Source organism: Panthera pardus, unplaced genomic scaffold (genome assembly GCF_024362965.1).
Source record: "Panthera pardus isolate Hobbes unplaced genomic scaffold, ASM2436296v1 HiC_scaffold_22, whole genome shotgun sequence".
NCBI lineage: Eukaryota > Metazoa > Chordata > Mammalia > Carnivora > Felidae > Panthera > Panthera pardus.
The window spans coordinates 81,880,575-81,900,838 of NW_026526788.1; the positions used below are offsets into that span (position 1 = coordinate 81,880,575).

Sequence of the window (20,264 nt, forward strand, 5' to 3'; positions counted from 1 at the left end):
CTTTCTTCCTCTGCCCTCTAGCCCACTCATGGTTGTCCTTCACTCCTCAGTTAGCGTTCATGGGAACAACTCGAGGACTCCAAGGGAGGAGGGGAGAGGCTTGCCAGATGGACCCCGGGTGCTGGTGGAGGGGTCTCGGGGGAGCCATGCCCTTTGCTTATCTGTCATGACCAGTTCTTGAAGTCAGGACGTGCCCGTTCCTTCTCTGCCTCCTCCAGCGACAGGACTCTCGCTTCCAAGTATCTGCTGGCAGACATTCCTGATGTGTCTGTCTTGGGAGTTTTTCCCCATGCCCATGGTACTCCTAAACCCGTCGGCACTTATTCTGTGATATTGACATAGGTAAGCCCGGCAGGGTTGGGGAGGCGGAGGAGAGTAAGAAGGAGGAGGAGATAGAAAGTAGAGGGAAAGGGTGGCTTTCTGAATTTTTAAAACTTGACCCTGAAATAAGAGTGCTGGTAGAGATATGCCTTGGTGGTGCAAGCAGCAGGCAGCTGCCTGCTTTGGTTTCTAAACCGCTTGTATCCCCAATTTGGTAACTCCTCTTCAGGGCTTGAAGTGGGAAGTAACCTCTCCCAAATGTTGGAGGGGCTTTTCTGAGGCCTTGTTGATGAACATGTCTTCTGATGACCAAGAAATGGGTGTGAGCCCCATCTCCGACCATATGGAGGTGAAGAGCTCTCCAAAACTCTATAGAGGACAGATCAGGAGCGCCTGGGTGGCTCTGTCGGTTAAGCGTCCGAATCTTGATTTCAGCTCAGGTCATGATCTCATAGTTCATGAGTTCAAGCTCATCGGCGGCAGACTCTGCACTGACCACACAGAGCCTGCTTAGGACTCTTTGTCGCCGTCTCTCTTTCTGCCCCTCCCACAATCTCTCTCGTTCCTTCTCTCAGAGACAAATAAACATTGAACAACAACAACAATAGCAACTCTAGAGGACAGATCAGAATGGAATCACAGCTTCACAGCGGTGACAAAATGTTCTGTAAAGGGCCACACAACTTGGCAGGGCGACTACTCAACGCTGCTCTAGTCGTAGGAAAACAGCCACCGAGAATCCCTATGTGGGTGTGTGCGATTGTGTTCCGATAAAACTTTATTTCTATCACCTAACACCCATGAGGGGGGCTACTGTCACCAAAACCAACACCTCACAAGTGCTGCTGAGGTCGCGGAAGCATTGGAATCCTTGTGCATTGTTGGTGGAATGTAAAATAGCACAGCCAGTGTGGAAAACAAAGCGATGGCTCCTCAACCAGTTAAAACTGGAATTCCCACGTGATCCGGCAATCCCACTTGGGAGAATACGTCCAAAAGAATTGAAAGCAGGGATGTGAACAAATACTTGTGCACCCATGTTCACAGCAGTGTTATTCACAGAAGCCACAGAAGGAAGCAACCCCAGCGTCCATGTGCAGATGGACAGATAGATGAATGTGGTCCATCCACACAACGAAGCATTTTTCGGTCCTAAAAGGAAGGAGATTCTGAGACTTGTTCCAGCATGGATGCACCTTGAGGACATTATGCTCAGTGACCTCAGCCGTTCACAAACAGGACAAGTGGTGTGTGATTCCACTTACATGAGGCAGCTAGAATGGTCAGACTCCTAGAAATAGAAACGAGATGGATGGTTGCTAGGGCAGGGGGAGGGGCGGGGAGAATAGGGAGTTGTCTAATGGGTTGGGAGTTTCAGCTTGGGAAGATGACAAGCCTTCTGTGGATGGACCGAGGCGGTGCTTGCCCACCAGTGTGAATGCACTTTATGCCACTGACCCGTATGCTTAGAAATGGTTAAACGGTAAATTTACGTTATATGCATTTCACCGTTCTTTAAAAGTCTTTATTAAAAAGAACTTCATTTACACAAACGGGCTATGTATGGGGCTGTAGTTTGCCGCTTTGAAGGATAGGGGGCCGGGAGTGTTGTAGCCAGGGTGGAGGGGAAGCATTTTCACACAGCCGGCTTGCTGAGGATAGCAGACGTGGGATTTGTATCCCAACTGGTCTGTATGTAGTTGACAGATCTGTACATGTATGAATTATAATAGTAATCCGTGCCATTCACGGGATGTGTGGTTGGTGTTAATAGCCATTTTATTTTTATTTTTAAAAAAGTTTTTTATTGGGGCGCCTGGGTGGCTCAGTCGGTTAAGCATCCGACATTGGCTCAGGTCATGATCTCACAGTCCGTGAGTTTGATCCCTGCGTTGAGCTCTGTGCTGACAGCTCAGACCCTGGAGCCTGCTTTAGATTCTGTGTCTCCCTCTCTCTCTGACCTCCCCCCACCCAACCCCCACCCCTGCCATCAACACTCTGTCTCTGAGAAATGAATAAACCTTTTAAAAATTTTTTGTAAAGGTTTATTTATTTATTTTGAGAGAAAGAGAGTGAGTGAGTAGGGGATGAGCAGAGAGAGACCGAGGAAGAGAGAGAATCCCAAGCAAGCCCCGCACTATCAGGGCAGAGCCTGATACAGGGCTCGATCCCATGAACCACGAGATCATGACCTGAGCCAAAATCAAGAGTCAGATGCGCGACCGACTGAGCCACCCAGGTGCCCCAATAGCCATTTCACGTAGGTAAAGACCGAGGCTCTGAGAGCAGAGTGACCTACTCAAAACCACACAGCTCGTCAGTGGCAGGGACTGCGTCTTGACCATTAGCAGGCAGTACGGGGCACTGGGTACCCTGATGCTGTGAATGACCCATAAATTCTGGGGAAGGCAGGCACTCTTTGGCGCCAAGGTGCGTAAGAAAAGAGCCTAACAAGAGCACGTGTTGTTGGCCCTTGCTGCAAAGCACCTTAAGCATTAAGGATCTGAGACCTGGCAAAAGGGGACTTAGAAAATATGATAATAATAATATGAGCCAACCTGAAAAGGCTACTTTATGATTCCTACTGCATAATGTCCTGGACAAAGCAAAACTATGGAGACAGTAAAAGGATGGGTGGTTGCCAGGGGCTCCGTGGGAGGGAGGGACGAACAGGTGAAACCCAGAGGATGTTCAGGGCAGTGAGGCTACTCTGTAGCATCCGGCAGTGTGCATTCCACTGCGTGCAACACCGAGAGCACACCCTAATGATGCAAACCGTGGATTTGGGATGATAATGACATGTCAGCGTGGGTTCCCCCACTGCAGGAAAGGTACCCTCTGGTGCAGGATGCCGGTAGTGGGGAGGGGCAGGGCAGGGAGCATATGGGAACGTCCGTGCTGTACCCCCAGCTTTGTTATGAACTAAAACTGCTTGAAAATTCAAGTCCTTTAAGGAAAAAGAATAACGACAATGTGAGGGGGTACGGGCTGGGGGAGAGAGGAAATGTGCAGAGGTGGTAATCATTGAAACCCAGTGAGGGGTGCGTGAGAGTCTCTTATGCCATCTGCTGTTGTATGTGTTGGAAATTTTCCTTAATACAATGTAAGAGCAAAATAATTGCAGGGATTTATTTGTATTGTGCTGACCACGCTGACTGAGCTTCCTAAGGAAGGCTGCATGATATGCTGACCGGTCATAGCCAGGGTCTAAGCCCTTCCAGGAACATGTGCTTCTGTCTCTTGGAGCCTTTTGTGTAATATAGGAGGTAATTCATACCCCCGCGGCACTTGGGAGCATTAAATGGCATGATTTTTATGAAAGTGACAGAGGTCACTGGGCATGTACAAGGTGCTCAGTGAATGCTCACCCAGCAAAGCAGCAGAGGTGAGGGGTGGCCGAGCAGGACAGGAATCACAGAACTGGGAGAGTCCCAGTTATCATCAGCGGTTCTCACCATCAGCCCGAGGTGGCTCCTGGGTCACGAGTACTATTTTGGTGGGACCCGGAGACAGAGTGTGTGTCGGACAGGTGGGCGAGGCCCCGAGACCTCTGCCCTGGGGAGATCGCACAGCAGAGGTGACACGGCCTTCATTCCCAGCAGACGATCCCTGGGGATTCTCTCTGCACCACGACTGAGCCCGCCTCCGCCAGGGCTGCCAGCGGACAGAGTCACAGAAATTTGGATTGTAGTTCATGAAGCCTGATTTGAAAAAAGAACTCAGGAAATCTTCAGGAAAAGAAATGCTTCTAGTGCATTCGAAAACAATGGCAGTTGGATCTTTTGACTTTACTGCTCCCTCTGTGCTTCTGTGTAACAAGCAGACTGTACCCTGGCATTTCCAACCTCTCACAAGTCTGACCCCAGCCACTCCTTCCTGCCTCCTTCCCGGATAGCTCTTGTGACATTGGTCTTCCCACTATGTCCCAAATCGCAAATGTGGGAGCAGGTCCCACCAGCTTCCCCACCTTCTGGGGATCACTCCACGTGTCCTATCTCATCCCGGGGTCTTGCTTAGAAGTCACTTCCTCGTGCACAAGTGTCTTGAACGCCCGGGGTCCCCTGAAAGGAAGTGGTTGATCTCGTTTGGTGACTGCCTTGACCTCTGCCAGGTGTGAGACACGGTCTCCCTCCTGGTCGAAGGGGACGCTCTCTGCGTCTCCTTATCACGTCTCCTGAAGTCTGCCCTCCTTCCCAGCGCTCCTGAATCATGCGGAAATCATTTCAGGCAGTTTTCCACCTCCTATTCCTTGTTCTCTGCAGGGATAGAATGTGTCACTTTCAATTTCTTCCCTTCCTTCCACTTATTTTGGGCAAAACATTTCGTCAAAAGATGCTTTTTTCCCCCCGCCTCAAAGCATCTCTTGTCTTAATGCCAGAGGTATTTAAATGCCCTCATAGTGAACTGTACACTCTAATTACGTAACTTAAAGTACGTTTACGGAAGGAATGAAACACCCCGCAGCGTCACCGCGTCACCGTCTGAGAAATGGGGCTTTGTGTTCTACAAAGTTCAGTGCCTTTCTTGCCGTTTCTCCCTGTGTCATAATGAGGCACCTCATCTTCCAGTTTTATTGGCAGAAACACTGGTAACAGAGATGCTAGAAAAGCCTGAGGCTCCGTCGTGATAAAGTCATTTTAGCGACTGTAATTGTGCCAGGAACTTCTAATAGTTAAATTGGTTCCTGATTATGTTGCACTTGCTAAGTTCCCCTCTACTCAATTAACACGTAATTATTTAGGACTGTGCTGCTTTTTATTGTGCCGCACACACGGCTTTCCAACAGGCAGCTTATTGGGAAGGTCCCCTGTTGGAGCCCACGTGGCATCCAAGTCCCTTTTCGTGCAAGGACAGAGCAGGGATGTGGTCCCATAGGCAAGGCCCGCAGGATTTTCTCTGTGATGCTTGGGATCGAGGGGCTCGGATCCCTGCAGTTGCCTCCCTCCGCTGAGCCCCACTCCACACCCCCAGCCTTGTCTCCTAAAGATGTGTCAAAGCGTAGAACTCTAGGGTGTGTCTGCCCCTTTCTACTTAATGCTACTTAACATTTTATCAGTGGAGATCGTGGTGTTCACTTTGTACGATGTGGTCATATCTCTTTGTTACCCTTAATCTCAAAGTTAAAAAACAAGACCCTTGGATTCAAAGTTCAAGGGAACTCAGGGACTTCACAGTGAGTACTTTTCATTTGAAAATATGAGAATCTCAAAAACTTGAGCCACTTTATGAAGGTCTTCTAGCTAAATGTTTACATGTACATGAAGAGGATAGATAACTAGATGGGTAGATGGTTGACAGGTAGAGGAGAGATGAACAGAAAAGCACTGTAAAGTTCTTGAGGCTAAATGTTTACACGGATGTGAAAAGATAGATTGATCGATTGATTGATAGGGAGGGAAAAGGAGAATAGTTAGGTGATAGGCAATGGGTAGAAAGAATTGGATTAAGACTGTAATTGGATGTATGCATGTGGGTGTGTGGACAATAATCCAGTTCATATTTGACACCATTAGGAATTACAATATGCCATTTTGCTTCTGTTGGGAGCTCACTGTGGTTAACCATCCAGGTAGAAGAGAAGGAAGTCAGGAAAACTTCCTGTTTTTCTGTTTGTTTGTTTCTCCTAATTGTATGAGGTTTGGGAATAGGCTCTGTCACACTGGCCCCTAATGATTGAAAATGGGGAACGTTGTGACAGGATTGGTTGTGACAGGATTGTAGCTTGGACCCCCGGAGACAGGGATCAGTTACCAAGAAGAGTGACATAAATTAAGTCCTTTCCTTGCGGCCATTAAAAATAAAATTTGCAGTCATTTGCTTTGAATAACTTGAATGTCTTAGACAAAGTACATCTAGACCTTATGGCTTTTTTAATCTTTTGGAGATGACATAATTTGCCTGTGGTTCTGTCTACATTATTTATTTGTGTGTTTGGTTTTATCTTCCAAGATTTTACATTATAAAGAAAGTCATCCAAAGCTTAAAAATGATTGAAAAGAACTATTAAATATGGGCTCACACTTTTTCTTAATCGTTTTGACCATGTGGGACAGCATCCTCGAAAGCATTTGATTCTCACACCATTAGCTTTGTTTTTAGAAATTACTTAATCTCCCCGGCTGGGAATAGACATAACTTGCTTGGCTCACAGAGTTATGAATCTTTATCTCCTGAGTCCCTCAGTTTTCTGGCAGAGCAGAAGCGGTGCCAGTCTATACTGTTTCCCACCTTCCAGTGCTGGCCCCCTCTGTCCCTTGCAGCTAAGAACGCGGGGAGCAGTATGTATGCCCTCTCTTCATGGTGTCCTGGGCTTATGTATGGTAATATTGGATGCAGAGGTTAGATTCTCTCTTTGCACTGAGGCAGGCTCAGGATGTGTTTTTTTGCTTTTATTTTGTTGTGTTTGACTGGTACCAATCCTGGACACACCACTGGCTCTGAGAGATTCTTTAGTTCAGGTAGAGGCTAATGGTTCCTTAGATCAGAACCCTTCAGAATATTCATAGTGCCCAGGGGTCCTTTTAAATGCTGTTAAAAAAGACAGGGTTCCTGCCATCAAGTGTCAAGTTCCAGAGGTGGAGAGGAGAATGGGGGACCAGCTCTAGTGGTGGAGAGGAGAATGTGGGACTAGTTCTGGAGGTGGAGAGGAGAATGAGGGGACCAGCTCTGGACAGGGAGAAGAGAATATGGGACTAGATCTGGAGGTGGAAAAGAGAATGAGGGGACAGCTCTGGAGGGGGAGAAAAGCATATGGGAACTGCTCTGGAGGTAGAGAGGAGAAAGAGGGACTAGCTCTGGAGGTGTAGAAGAGAATGAGGGGGCCATCTCTGAAGGTGAAGGCAAAAATGATGGAACAGTGCCCAACCATAAATGCCAAATGCCTAATAAGAATTTTGGTTAACAGGAAACTCAAAAGAGCTAAACCCCAGAGTGGAAAATCTACTCAGAATGTAAGGACTCCACAGAGATCAATGGCTACCAAAAATTCTAGCCTCGGGTTAGGGCCTGATCTTCTAGGCTACTCATCCATCCACCCATCCACCCACCCACCCTCCCTCCCATCCACCCACTCACCCACTCACCCACCCATCTACCCATCCATCCATCTACCCATCCATCCACCCTCCCATCCATCCGTCCATCCATCCATCCATCCATCCATCCATCCATCCATCCACCCACCCACCCACCCACCCATCCACCCACCCACCCACCCATCCATCCATCTATCCATCCACCCATCCACCCACCCACCCTCCCTCCCATCCACCCACTCACCCACTCACCCACCCATCCACCCATCCATCCATTTACCCATCCATCCACCCTCCCATCCATCCGTCCATCCATCCATCCATCCATCCACCCACCCATCCATCCATCCATCCACCCACCCACCCACCCATCCATCCATCTATCCATCCATCCATCCACCCATTCCTGTGATGGACACCTAGGGGACATTTCCATGCTGGGTGGTGACTTAGCATTGCAAGCGCATGAATGAATAAGCAGACAGGAGTATTTGGGAACAGTCTGGAGGCCTTCCCTGTCCTTGAGCCCAGCTCCATCAATGCCCAGCACAGACAGTCACCAGGGCTGCAGAGCCAGCCCATTCACACCCACCCTCCCTTTTGTTGCTTCTCAATAATAAGGACTTGATCTTGAGCTGTGTTGAACCAGCCTGAACTCTTCATCTTAAACTAGAAACGTGTCCTGCTGTCCAGGCACTCAGCTTAGTTTGTGATTCTTTCCATATTCCTCTGTGACTGAAAGCATATTGTTATGCAGAAGCTTCTCATGTGATCTTCTTATTTATTTTCTCTAGTTTAACATTTATTCGAAAGAACCCTGGATTACAGCAGATAAAAGATGTTCTTATGTAAAAAAAAAAAAACCCTGTTTATGTTTCTTTTTGCCTCCTTAGATCAGTGATTGATCCTGAGATGCACTTGGCATTGCTCAGCTTTTAATCCCCTCAGGTGTGGGCTGCGGGGTATAATTTGTGTGTGCCCTGGATGGTGGATGGTTCTCTAGAAAGCGCGTGGCCCTAGATGCACTGAACCTGAGCAGCTCGCCCTTGTTGATGGCATTAATGATGGGTTTTATTTGATCTTCCCTTTAGGTGTCCTGCTACAACTCACATTCTGTGTTATTTGCTTTTTGTCCTCACTTTTTAAAAAATTTATAGTGAATCTAAATTATAGAATCTCTCTCAGCCCTGCTCTTTCTCAGTGTCAGTTCATTAAAAAGTTTTTATTTGGCCTTCATATTATTTCAGCATGGCATATTTTTTTTTTAAAAAAAGTCATTTTGAGAAATATCTTTATTTAACCAGCTGAAATTGCTCCAGACCTTAATTAGAAGTAGCAGATTGTAACTGTTTGGGTGCTATCTCGAGGCAGAATAATTACCATGTAGTAATAATGCGTGTTCTAGTAAACTTGCCTTTACTGTCATAGAGGGATGGAGGGAGGGTCTTTCTTAAAGCTCAGAAGGACCCTGGGGTACCCTAGCAAACAGCTGACTTCTGAAACTGAAGGAACAATTAAGGGGGAAAAATGTGTCCGTGGTCATTAGCCTGGGGTTTTTGTACGGTGTGGGAGTCACCCCCGTAATGACAGGAAGTGGTCTTGCCCCACTGACATTCGGGGGGATTTTCTCAGGTTGCCAGGGTTAATGCAGTACACGTCCCCAGATGCTCTCTGAACGCTGTCGCCAAGGGTCACGTGGGCAAGGCAGACCACTGTCTCCTTAGCCACACATCTTGTACTTCTGAGGGCTAACCCTGGCCCAGGAGACCCCAGCCCAGGACCGGAGGGCTGATTGGGGCCGCCAGGTGTTGTATATATGCAAGGCGTGTCCTAAATTTAGTGATTTTCATCCTGGTGCTGTATTAATTTGTCAGGATGCCCTAAGTGCCCTGCATTCTGCTTTTCTCAATAAATCACAAAATTCAGCCATGAGAGCTACTTTTCACATTTAACTGGGCATCTGATAGGCATAATGTCTGCCACCCCTCTGGCTGATGGATGTTGCTGCCCCTTCTGTGCTCCCGGCTAATGGACAAGGCCAGGGTCCCCATGTCCCGCCATTGAGAGTCACTTAAAACACGGATGCCTCCTTTCTGGTTCTATTTAATGTCACCAGGGAAGAATTCAGACAACTCCTGCCATGCTTTTCTTCCACACCTGAGATGGAAAACTCTAGCACAGGCCATTTGTCACACCTGTTTTGGCCCTGGATCCAAATCCGAGACCTCCCTAAAGCCCTAGGTGGAGAGTCCCTTTCTGCCTCCTCCCTCCTCCCTCGTCCTTCCTCCCTCCTCCTTCCTCCCTCCTCCCTCCTCCCTCCTCCTTAGCCTCTAGTGGCCCTGAGACTGGCAGGGATGAGCTTCTCCAGGCAGGCACAGCCGAAGAGACAGTGCTTTCGGAGAGCACGGTTCCTGGGAAGTAACCTAGATTTCTCTTACCCTCTCTGGCTGCTTCCTGCTGTCTAAACCGAGGAAGTGTAATTAAGTTTATTATCTGTGACCTAATGTGAATTCCTCTTGCATCCTGCCTTTGTGCAAAGGGAGAGGGTCATTTGAAAAGAAGTATCTGGACTGAGCTTGGGTATTGTAAACACCCTCAAGGGCAATAAAACAAATCTCCAGGATGAACAGGCTGGCGGAAGGCTTAGTACTCGGGGGTCATTCATAACCTCCCAAACTACCTATCTCATCATAGAAACGTCAAATTCAAGGTGTTGAAGGATGCGATATTTTGCTTCAGCTGCTTAAAATTGTACGTTATCAATGGATCGATACAGTTCCTGCCAGCATTCTTGTTAAATCACTTACATATCTACTACAGCTTTTGAAATTGTGTTTGAACAAGTAATTAGTTACCAAAATTAACATTTGGAACACAGGACAAATGACACTGAAATAAGTCGTACTTCCAAATATGTCACCAAGCCGTTGCTCCAAGCCTGATAGATGGCGAACAGCAGTGCTTTCAAAAGCTTAACCGTAGAAAGCCAGCTAAGCAAAGACCAATTTAATAAAATACCATGAAGACATCGTGACTTGAGAAGAGGATTTAATTTGCACCTTTTCTTTCTTTCTTTTTTTTAAATTAGATTTTTTAGAGATACTTTTCATATGTTACTTTCAGATGCTGTTATTTTGGTCTGTTTCTTTTATTCCGCACGTGCTAATTTCCTTGATTAATTTGGAGAACATCTGCATATAATTCTCTGGGCTTTTTATTGGCACAACCTCACAGCTTTTCACAGGACTTTGAGAGTTCACTTTCCAGACAGTCTCGGGTTGTATCTAATTGAAATGCCAAACCCTACAAAGGTGCCAGAGCATAAGTGTGTAATTATGTAATTTTCTCTTGATCTTTCAGAGTCTTCCTGCGAGCGATTAATCAGTATGCAGATATGCTGAACAAAAAATTTCTGGATCAAGCCAACTTTGAGCTACAGGTAAGAGAAGAGGTAGACAAGCCCTTTGTTGGGAAATCGTGCTAAAACAAATTGCTGGTCTGAGCCAATGTCGTACATTTCTAATCCTCGAACTTAATTGGGTTCCCATCCAAGGTATGGAAATGGAATTTACAAGATGTCCTGCTGGAACCCAAGGATTGAAAATTCTGCCTTTGGAGTATTTGCTCAATTTAGCAAGGACAGAGATGGAGCTGTTTCAGAGCCAAAGTACTGAATCAGAGTGACAAGTAGGATCTGAGCAGGGAGTAACTGAGGAGACCGTCTCAGACCCAGACCGTCCTGATGTAGGGAGGGAACGTTCAGCTGACAAAACGAAGCTGGTTCCCGTCCCTGAGCCCTGCTGGCTGTTAGCACTTGGTTCCTCCTGGCTCTGTGCTACCTGCACTGGCCTTTTCCAGGCACAGACCCTACTGGACATGGCCTTGGCTTTGGTCAGCTGATCTGATCACTTTTGGCCCTTCTCCTTCAGGGCTCACAGGGGGTGTGGAGGAAGGAGGTGGTGGGAATGCGTGTAAGTGATAAGGACCAGTTTTGCCTGGCATGATTTGCCATTAGTGTTGGCATCGGTGTTTATGGCTCTCTGTTCCACTGCACTCTGGATGTATTTCTGCTAATAATGATTTTTGTATTACTTAGTTTACTAAAGTTTGCTAATAAAAAAAGCATCCAGATGCAAATGACGTTAGTTTCCTGGGCAGGATCGTTTACGGAGAAGGAACCTATGCCCGGATTTCTTTTATAATTTTAAAATTTTAAATGTCTATTGTATCTGCATTATAGAATATAAGTATCTAATAATATATCCGGAACTGTATATCTAGAAGTGTTAATATTTTTTCCCACTTTCGGTTTTTATCATTTTCTCTGCTTACTGCTTGTTTTCCCATATCCTAAAAGCACGGATATAATCTCATTGTAAACTATTCATGCATGTAAATCAGCGCATCGAGTAAGATATGCAAGACCCCTTCCCACCCTTTTCCTCTTTGCAGAGTGACTCTTAACTAATTGCGTGTACTTCCTGATGCCTATTTATGCATTTATCCAGACCTATGTCTGCTCTCTTTTGCTTTTAACGCAAACCGGATTATATTCTGTATTTTTTGTTCTGTTCTGTCACATTTCACAATGTAAATGTACCAACATTTGTGCGGGCACTTTTGCACTGATGACCTACAGAATGTTCCAGTTTGTCCCTGTTGCAAGCAATGCATCTCAGTGCTGCATTTGTAGACAGGCTCCTGGGAGCATAATTGCCAAGCCGAGTGGTATGAAATTGTACGTGAATGGACACTGATAAATTATCCTACTGTGGCAATTTGCAATTCCACTAACCTTCTTTGAGAGCAGCCATTGTCTAAAATCATCTCCAGTACCAATTTCTTTAAAATTATTGATTCTTATTTTTGTTAGAATTTCTTTGATTGCTACTTAGGCTGAGAATACTTACTGGCTGTTTGATTTCTACTACAAACCATCTGATCCTTTCCTGTACTCATTTTCCTATTGGGCTATTTGTCACCCTTTTCTGTAAGTTGAAATTCTTAATATAGCCTCGTCATGGGTTTAGGTTTATCATATTAAATTTTTAATTTTTCTTCCATCGAATCTGTCATTTCTTCTATGGCTTTTGGGTTTTATGTTTTATTTGGCAAATCCTTCTTTGCCTCAGTGTTATAAATGTAACTATTGTTGTATTTTATTTCATGTAGTTAGTATCTGCTAATACCTTGATAGTTTTGCTTTTTTTTTTTTAATTTTTTTTAAACTTCCTGATGATTGACCTACCTGGGATTTCTCTAGTTAGTGCTAGGGGCAAGAGTTTAACTTGACTTTTTCCCAAATTATTTCATGAATAGGTTCTTCTTTCCCAGTGACTTAAAATGCCACCATAAAAAAACATAATTGCAAATGTGTGTGTGTGTGTGTCTGTTCTATTTCCTGTGTTATTATCTACTGGTTTTATACCCAGCTAGTAGAGCCAGGGCTTCCCTGTTAGTGTGCCATTGCGAAATTATCATGGCTCTTCTTTTATATTTCCTCTCCCATATCAAATGCAAAATCAGCTTGTTAACCTCGCATATAAAAATGCTGCTTTTATTTTAATTGAGACTCCTTTGAATTTATAAATAAATGTAGGAAAAGGTTACAGTATGGGGGGAATACTCTGCAGTATTTATTTTTTCCCATCCAATACAGGAATATTTAGGTCTTCATTTGGTTTTTCCGTTTTATCCACATCAGCCTCACCCATTACTTGCTGGGTGGATTGTTGTGTGTTTGAAGAGTGGCTGCTCTGAGTGTAACGTCTGTCACTGCTGCTCTTGTTCACTGTTTCATGAGTTAGGTCCCCGGGATGCTTCCCTCGCGCCCACACACACTTTGGGACACCAACGTAACACCTTGCCCCTTAGCAGGCATTAAGTGTGTATGGACTGCTGTTCCACCCTGAAGCACACCCTCCTTCCCACCCCCAGGTGGAGGGCTTGAGTGCCTTATGGAGGAGACAGCCTTCACTGTGAGCTCCAGGCAGCTGGTGCTCTGACCAGGCGCATTTTTATGTTCCTACGTCCTCATGATCACTGCATGGTTCTCTCTCCAGGCACTTGCTTCTCTTTCCACTAATCAGCCCTGAGGGCCGCCTGCTACTTCCCCCCTCTGCTTCCCTGTGCCCCTGCCCAGCCTGCCTCTCATTCCTGCCAATACCATACAAAGAACTCTTAACCTAGCACCGCCCCCCCCCCAGTGTTGTAGTGTGTATTTCCTGCAAATTGGAACTTTCTCCTATGCAACTACAGTAAAACTACCCAAACCAGGAAGCTTATGTTTTTGCTGTCGTCTAGCCCTCAGACCCCATTCAAGTTCAGGTATTGAGTCACAGCCTTCACGGGTCAGCACCACATGGGTGTGGTTACTTGCACACCTCCAATCATACATTGTATACCATTTTTTGGTTTGTATTTTTATGTGATTTTTTTAAGGTTTTGTTTGTTTGTTAGAGAGAGAGCGCACTCAAGCGGGGGAAAGGGGAAGAGGGAGAGAGAATCTTAAGCAGTGGGGAGCCCTATGTGGGGCTTGATCCCATGACCCTGGGATCATGACCTGAGCCAAAACCAAGAGTCAGATGCTGAACCGATTGAGCCACCCATGTGCCCCAAGACTTTTTTTTTTAAGGTTGTTTTAGGTTCATCGAGGGGAAGGCACAGAGATTTCCCAAATACCCCTTACCCTGACACATGCACAGCTTTCCCCATAATCAACACCCCCCACCAGAGTATATCTGTGTTATAGTCCATGAACGCACAGCTCTAGCTGAGCCCCTGCCTGTGATTCTCAGGATGCACCCACAGCGGCCATGCCTCCCACCAGTGCTACAACAAGAGGCCATTGCCAGGAGACGGGGGTGGGGTGGGGGGCCAGGGGTGGGGAGGGCTGTGAGTTCCAAAAACAAAAGAAGCAACTTGTATATTATTGACCCTTTTAGTGTCAATGGGGCGAAATGGGAATGTACCTTGGTGAGTGGTGAAAAACCATCAGTGGTGAGGTTCAGGACACCCCACTCGAGACCCTCAATCTGCTTCACATGCAACCCATGGCTTTGGGCGAGTCTCTGCACCTCCTCGGAGATCACGGGCACAGGACTTACCTGGGCAATTCTGCAGTGATCCTATGAGCTGCTGTATTACTAAGAAAATGCCCTGTTCGTGAAATGTGTCAGATAAATGGAAGACAGCATACTTACTTACAACTCTTGTTTAAAATTCCCACTTACCTCATAGGTAACTAAAAATAGAGTCAGTACTGTTAACACCTTCTTTTTATATAACCTTTTGCAACAATCTCATTTGATAGAATAAATATTATCCCTGTTTTGTAAATGAGAAAACCAGCACCCACAAATTTCTTCCAAAGACTACGAAGGCCCTTCAAGCTTGGACGTATGATGAGAAGTGTGTCCAAGCTCTTTCCCACCGGGAGCAGGTGGAATCCTGCCCCCGCCGCCCCGGCCCCACAGTCTGTCCTCTGGCACAAGCCAAGTGGGTTGAAGAGTACGGCTGAGTCATCCCCATTTGTGCTCCAAGAATTCTTCATTTTAATGTCCTTGAGCTGGTCTTAAGCATTGACATGACCAGGGGGCATTAGTTCCATGTTTTAGGAATCTACCCACAATGACGCTTTTATGACAGCATGTCCAAGTTACCACGTTAAAGTACACACACCTTCCACTGCGTGGAGCTTTATAGCAAAGTCATTTCTGAATTGTCTGTTCAGCCACATGGTCTATAAGTCTTTGGAATATAAAATGTTGGATTTTTTGCATCTCTCCTCCTTAGTTTTCTAGTGTTTGTATACAATTAGAGAAATCTATATGTTAATTTAAAATTTTTTTTTAATGTTTATTTATTTTGGAGAGAGAGGGTGCACAAGTGGGGGAGGGGCAGAGAGAGGGAGATAGAATCCGAAGCAGGCACCAGGCTCTGAGCTGTCAGCACAGAGCCTGACAGGGGGCGAAATCTACATATTATTAAATAAGGGGCTCAATGGCATATAGCAGTAAGAGCCAACGTTATTATGTTCTTACTGCGTGCGGGGCACCACCCAATGGCTTTGCACGTATATACTCCTTCGATTCTCTGACAGCTCTATGAGATGGGTGCTACTTAAATGCCCACTCTACCTCTAGGGAAACTGAGGCACCGAGATGTTAAGTTAGTTGTTCAGGGAGGTGGTAGACCTGGGTTTTGAGCACGGGCACCGTGACCTCAGTGCCCACGCCCAGCTCGGAACCACACCTTGGGTGGCTGGTTAGCCGTGTGTGTAGGTGACTGTGGGTTTCTAAACATCTCAGAGGTGTGTGCGGGGCAAATGAGGAATGTCTCAGAGGGTTATTAAGCTGTTCAGCACCTCAGTGTCTCCGCCTTTTTGGTTTTCAGCTTTGGAACAACTACTTTCACCTGGCTGTCGCTTTCCTCACTCAAGAGTCCTTGCAACTGGAGAATTTTTCGAGCGCGAAGAGAGCCAAAATCCTTAACAAGTAAGTCTGCGAGGTAATGGGCAGGAGCCTGCATAATTTCCACGTCGTCTTGGTATGCAAATTGAGATGTAATCATGGTGTAATGAAAGGGTGGTTTCAAATCATGAATCTGGTATTGCCTCTTCTAGCCCATGGATCAGGTCTAAAATTTCAGGGTTCATCCTGGTGAGTTCAGAGTCAGTGCCCACCACCATTAGCACCGCACAGAATGGGAGTTTCTGGAGATAGCTGCTTTTGCCACGCACTTTGCTGATGTCATTGCACACATGGTTTTCTTTATTGCCCAATTCTGCAATGCTCCTTCGAAAAAGGAAGCTTCTAATGCAAGCTCTTGGCACAGTTGAGATTGTTGAAGAACTCCTTTGGGGTGAGAGCTTCCCAGTTTCCTTCTTTGCAAGAGGTTCCCCCTCTCGTGCTCCAGGTAGGAGATCCTATGGGCTGAACCAGCCCTTGGGTCATCCTAACAGACCTCTCGGGCACCCCACGTTCCTGCCTCAGTTCTTGCATCCTTCATGGCTACTGGTCCAGGACAAAGAAAAGAGCCCTTGCGTGCTTTCTTTCCAAACTTTGGGTGCCCTGAGGGTCTCGCCTCCCTCTTTCTGCCTCAATTTCGCCGACCTCTCTCTTTGCTGAGCGCCCCTTTCATAAGGACTTCGGAGAAGAGTTCTCCGATTGCTCCCATGTTTCCACGTCACCCGTTTCTGTGAGTCATTTCGTAATGCCTCTGCTTCACGTTGACTGTTCCAAGGCTTTGCCGACCCTGTGCCACTCCCTGATGTTAGCGATTCCAGAGGGAGTCTCAGACGGTGACAGCTGTTCAGTGCTCCTCATGTCCTGTGAGCATGTATCTCACATGCTGGCCACGTCGAAAGCACATCATCCCTGGAGAGTAAGAATTTTATTAGCAAATATGTACCGAATGCGTACTACATGCCAGTGACTCGCTGAGCACTCCGTGTGCATTTTTCATGTATAATCATTAAAAGCAAAACAAAACCTATTCATTGGGTTCTCTTATCATCCTCACTTCGCAGATGTGGCTTCACAGAAGCCACATGGCCAGTGCCAACCACCTGGTCATTCTGACCCTGGCAGTTCAGAGCCCAGGACGTTTACCTGCGCTGCTCTTAGAACCTTCTATCCTTTCCTTGTGCCATCTACAGAAAGGTCGACTCCCAGCTGGCCATCTTTCCTTCAGGCTTTCTCAGTTGGGTGGCTCCTGTCCGTTGACCGTTGATGTAGACATGTGTTCGGTGTTCAGAAAAGAGGAAGGCCCCAGAAGGTGTAGGCCAAGTGGGTGGCCACTGGGGACTCCTGGGAAGGCCTATTTGCAGCAGAGTTGGCCTACTCGGAGCCAACGTGGGGTGAGACTGCTAGGCTTGGCCCAGGGACAGACTTCGGGCGGTGCCTTCTGGGGACCAGCTCAATAGGGAAGCTTCCGCTTTGCCCAGTTAACATCATCTCAGGGCTCCTATAAAATTAGGGCTGGCGACTGGTAGATGCGGCTATCCTGTGGTTTAAATGCTCTCCCGGTGGAACTTTCTATAGTAGCAGCAGAAAAAACTGGCCCGCTCTGAGTACCACACAACTCCTTCACAGCCAGCCCCGGATGCCTGGGGCGCCTTGTCATCCAGTCCTGCAGAAGGAAAGCTGGCCCACAGCAGGTGAATCCACCTGTGTGTACGGGGCTCACTGCGCAGTGAGGCGGGAATCCAAACCCAGCTCCAGCCGACAGCAGAATCCATTCTTTGCCAAGCGCACAGCATGGCCAACCCTTCAAGATGCCTGCAGGAGAAGAAGGGAATGGAACCCGGAAATCTGGCTTAAAAGAGCTGGCATCTCCTTTGAGGTTTTTAGCGTAAAACAATTGGTTCTGAGCCTTCTCCAGACCAGAATGGGGAGGCTCTGCACTGGGCCCCCTTTTGGTGTGTGAATGTTAACATTCGAAGCTAGAGCAACGTCAATAAATGCATTAACCACACAGGGCCTCGGCTGCCAAAGAAAACCTTTGCTTCTCACATAGCTATGTGCATTTAGAGGCTTCAAAGCCAAGGAAAATTAAACACGGCCAGCTGGTGTCTCCCCTTCCAGAGCCGACAGGGCTTCTGAATTGAGCATTCTTTTTCTCATAACCGTGGCGATAAGAGACTCCGGATTTTCCCTTTGAAATTTTCTCATAGATTCCCCGAGGGAAAAACTCCCAAGCATTTTAGTAGTTGTCTTTGCAAGACTCTGGCAGGACTGCCTCAGCCCCTGTGCAGCCTGAGGGGCCCTCTCCCAGGGGCCTAAGCTCAGCGTGTGGCCTTCATAGGCCACCAAGGACAGGTGTTCTCTGTGTCTGAGACAAGCGCCCGTGGCCCGTGAGGCCGTGTGGCTCCCATGTGTGTGGCAGGTTCACCCATGTTTGTTGTATTTTTCATGCCTCTTTCTGTACCTTAAACACTTTATAATCTAGCTGCGGGTTTATTGTTAAGTACCAAAATCTACATAAGACATATTTAAAGGCATCCTACCCAAATGCTTACATTTTCCCAGGACCTAGAACCGTTTTAATCTGCTTAAAATTGTGCTAGTGCCAAGGGATTGAGTACCTGCTCTGCACTCAGGGTCCTGGTGCTGGGGACCCCCAGGGTGCCGCGACAGCCTGGACATTGGCATCTAGGAGCCAACGTGGGGAGCCCAAGGCCTCTGGCAGGAGGGGATCCCAGGCTGCGTGGCAAAGGAGCAGCCAAATTACCAGGTTGGCTGACCAAGCTGTGGGTCAATGAACGGCCAGTCCCCACAAGGGTCCTCAAGTCCCAAAGGGCATGGCCTGATCTTTGAGCAAAGAGATGCTGTGGGTTATCGAAGCAGAGGTGAGTGGCCAGGCCTGGAGGGCTTGGAGGAGAGCGTGAGGCCCAGTGATGTGGGAGCCGACCCCATGGGTCCGAGCACAAGGCTGGGTGCTGACACAGAGCACAGTCCAGTGTGATGAGCAAGGCTGTCTTTTTCTAGAGGGAACCATGGGCTCCGAAGGTGGAGTGATGCCACATCCATTTAATAGCCCCTGGCCGCCTCCATTGGGGTCTGTCTACTGCTCTAGGGTTCCTGAATCCAGCCAAATTTATCTGAGTGAAGGCTTCTCTGTGGAGCCCCCTCCCCCCGCACCTGTACACCCCCACCAACCCTCCTCTCCCTCTGTGCCTTCAGCAGCTCCTTTCTGCCTGGTTCACGGCGTTGTGGCCCAGAATGATAGAAAATCCCGGTGTCCAAAGATCAGCCTGTTCATTCCCACTCGTTAAGCTCTCCATCCTCCCGATGACCGGGGTTGGGGAGATAATTAGGATATTCGTTCCAGAGACATTCCCCAAAGTGCATGGGGGTAACGTAAAATAATGGGCCATACCACGCAGAGAACTGATTATGTCAAACCCAAATTGACTAGGAGATCTTCCAGTGAATCACAAAATAAATAACCGCTAGGAACCAAAGTGTATCATAAGAAAATTTAACTGACTCAGCCTTCAGACATCCTTGTTGCTAGTGACTGCCCACAGAGGACATGCGAAACCTGACCATCATCTGTCCCTCGCCCAGCTGACCCCCCCACCCCGATCTTCAACATTATTGGGACTCAGGAAATATGAGTCAGATGTAAAAGAGTTTATTTTTGATTAGCAGCCAGCTTGGCCATTTTAGTGCACAGGACACATGTGTCCTGGCATGTGACAACGTGACCTGTGACTACAGACAGGCTTCTGTGTTCAGGACCAGTCTTTGTCCTGGAAGAGAAAGGGGGTTCAGGAATTGGGCATCCGGCATTTCTAAGCATAAGATGCTCACTTAAAAGTTTCAGCCCGAGAGAGTAACATTTGAAGGCCAACCTCAGGCCAGTGCATTTGAACCTGTTATGCAGGTTCCGTGAGGACCCTCTCCCCAGTTGTCTTCCATGCTGCTTCTCGTCTTTATGTACTTATTTCTATTTATTTTTTACGATAGAGATCTGCCCTCCGCCCGTCGCACCCTCATGAGACCATGAAGGTAGTAAGGTTGCTACTTCCTAAAACATATGTACACATATATTTATATGTGTGTTGATTAGTAAAGTAAAACCTATGTCTTCAAAAATATTTTGAAACTTAAACTTTATTTTTTTATATATTTTTTTAAAGTTTATTTATTTTTTTTATTTTTCTCTTTGAGAGAGAGACAGCATGAGTGGGGGAGGGACAGAGGGAGAGAGAGAGAGAGAGAGAGAGAGAGGGAGAGAGAGAATCCCAAGCAGGTTCACACCCAGAATGAGACACCCCGTAAACAAATATCTCCACGCAGGGCTCTGAGACGTGCATTTGTTAGGTCAAACTACAGACGTTGCTCTTAGGGAAACTGGAGGGAAATAAAGCTGTGACAAGCCCCATTTTGCAACGTGACCTAA

At 47.0% G+C, this 20,264-nt stretch overlaps 1 protein-coding gene across 2 annotated transcripts in view; it reads left to right on the forward strand.

The window, feature by feature from the left end:
- DOCK1 (dedicator of cytokinesis 1) overlaps positions 1 to 20,264 on the forward strand; it is a 522,147-nt gene that overhangs the window by 407,991 nt on the left and 93,892 nt on the right. For both annotated transcript variants that reach the window (XM_053910041.1, XM_053910042.1), the window contains exons 30-31: positions 10,716 to 10,794; positions 15,750 to 15,850. In XM_053910041.1, the coding sequence (XP_053766016.1) occupies positions 10,716 to 10,794; positions 15,750 to 15,850 (180 nt within the window). The remainder of the gene's footprint in view (positions 1 to 10,715; positions 10,795 to 15,749; positions 15,851 to 20,264) is intronic.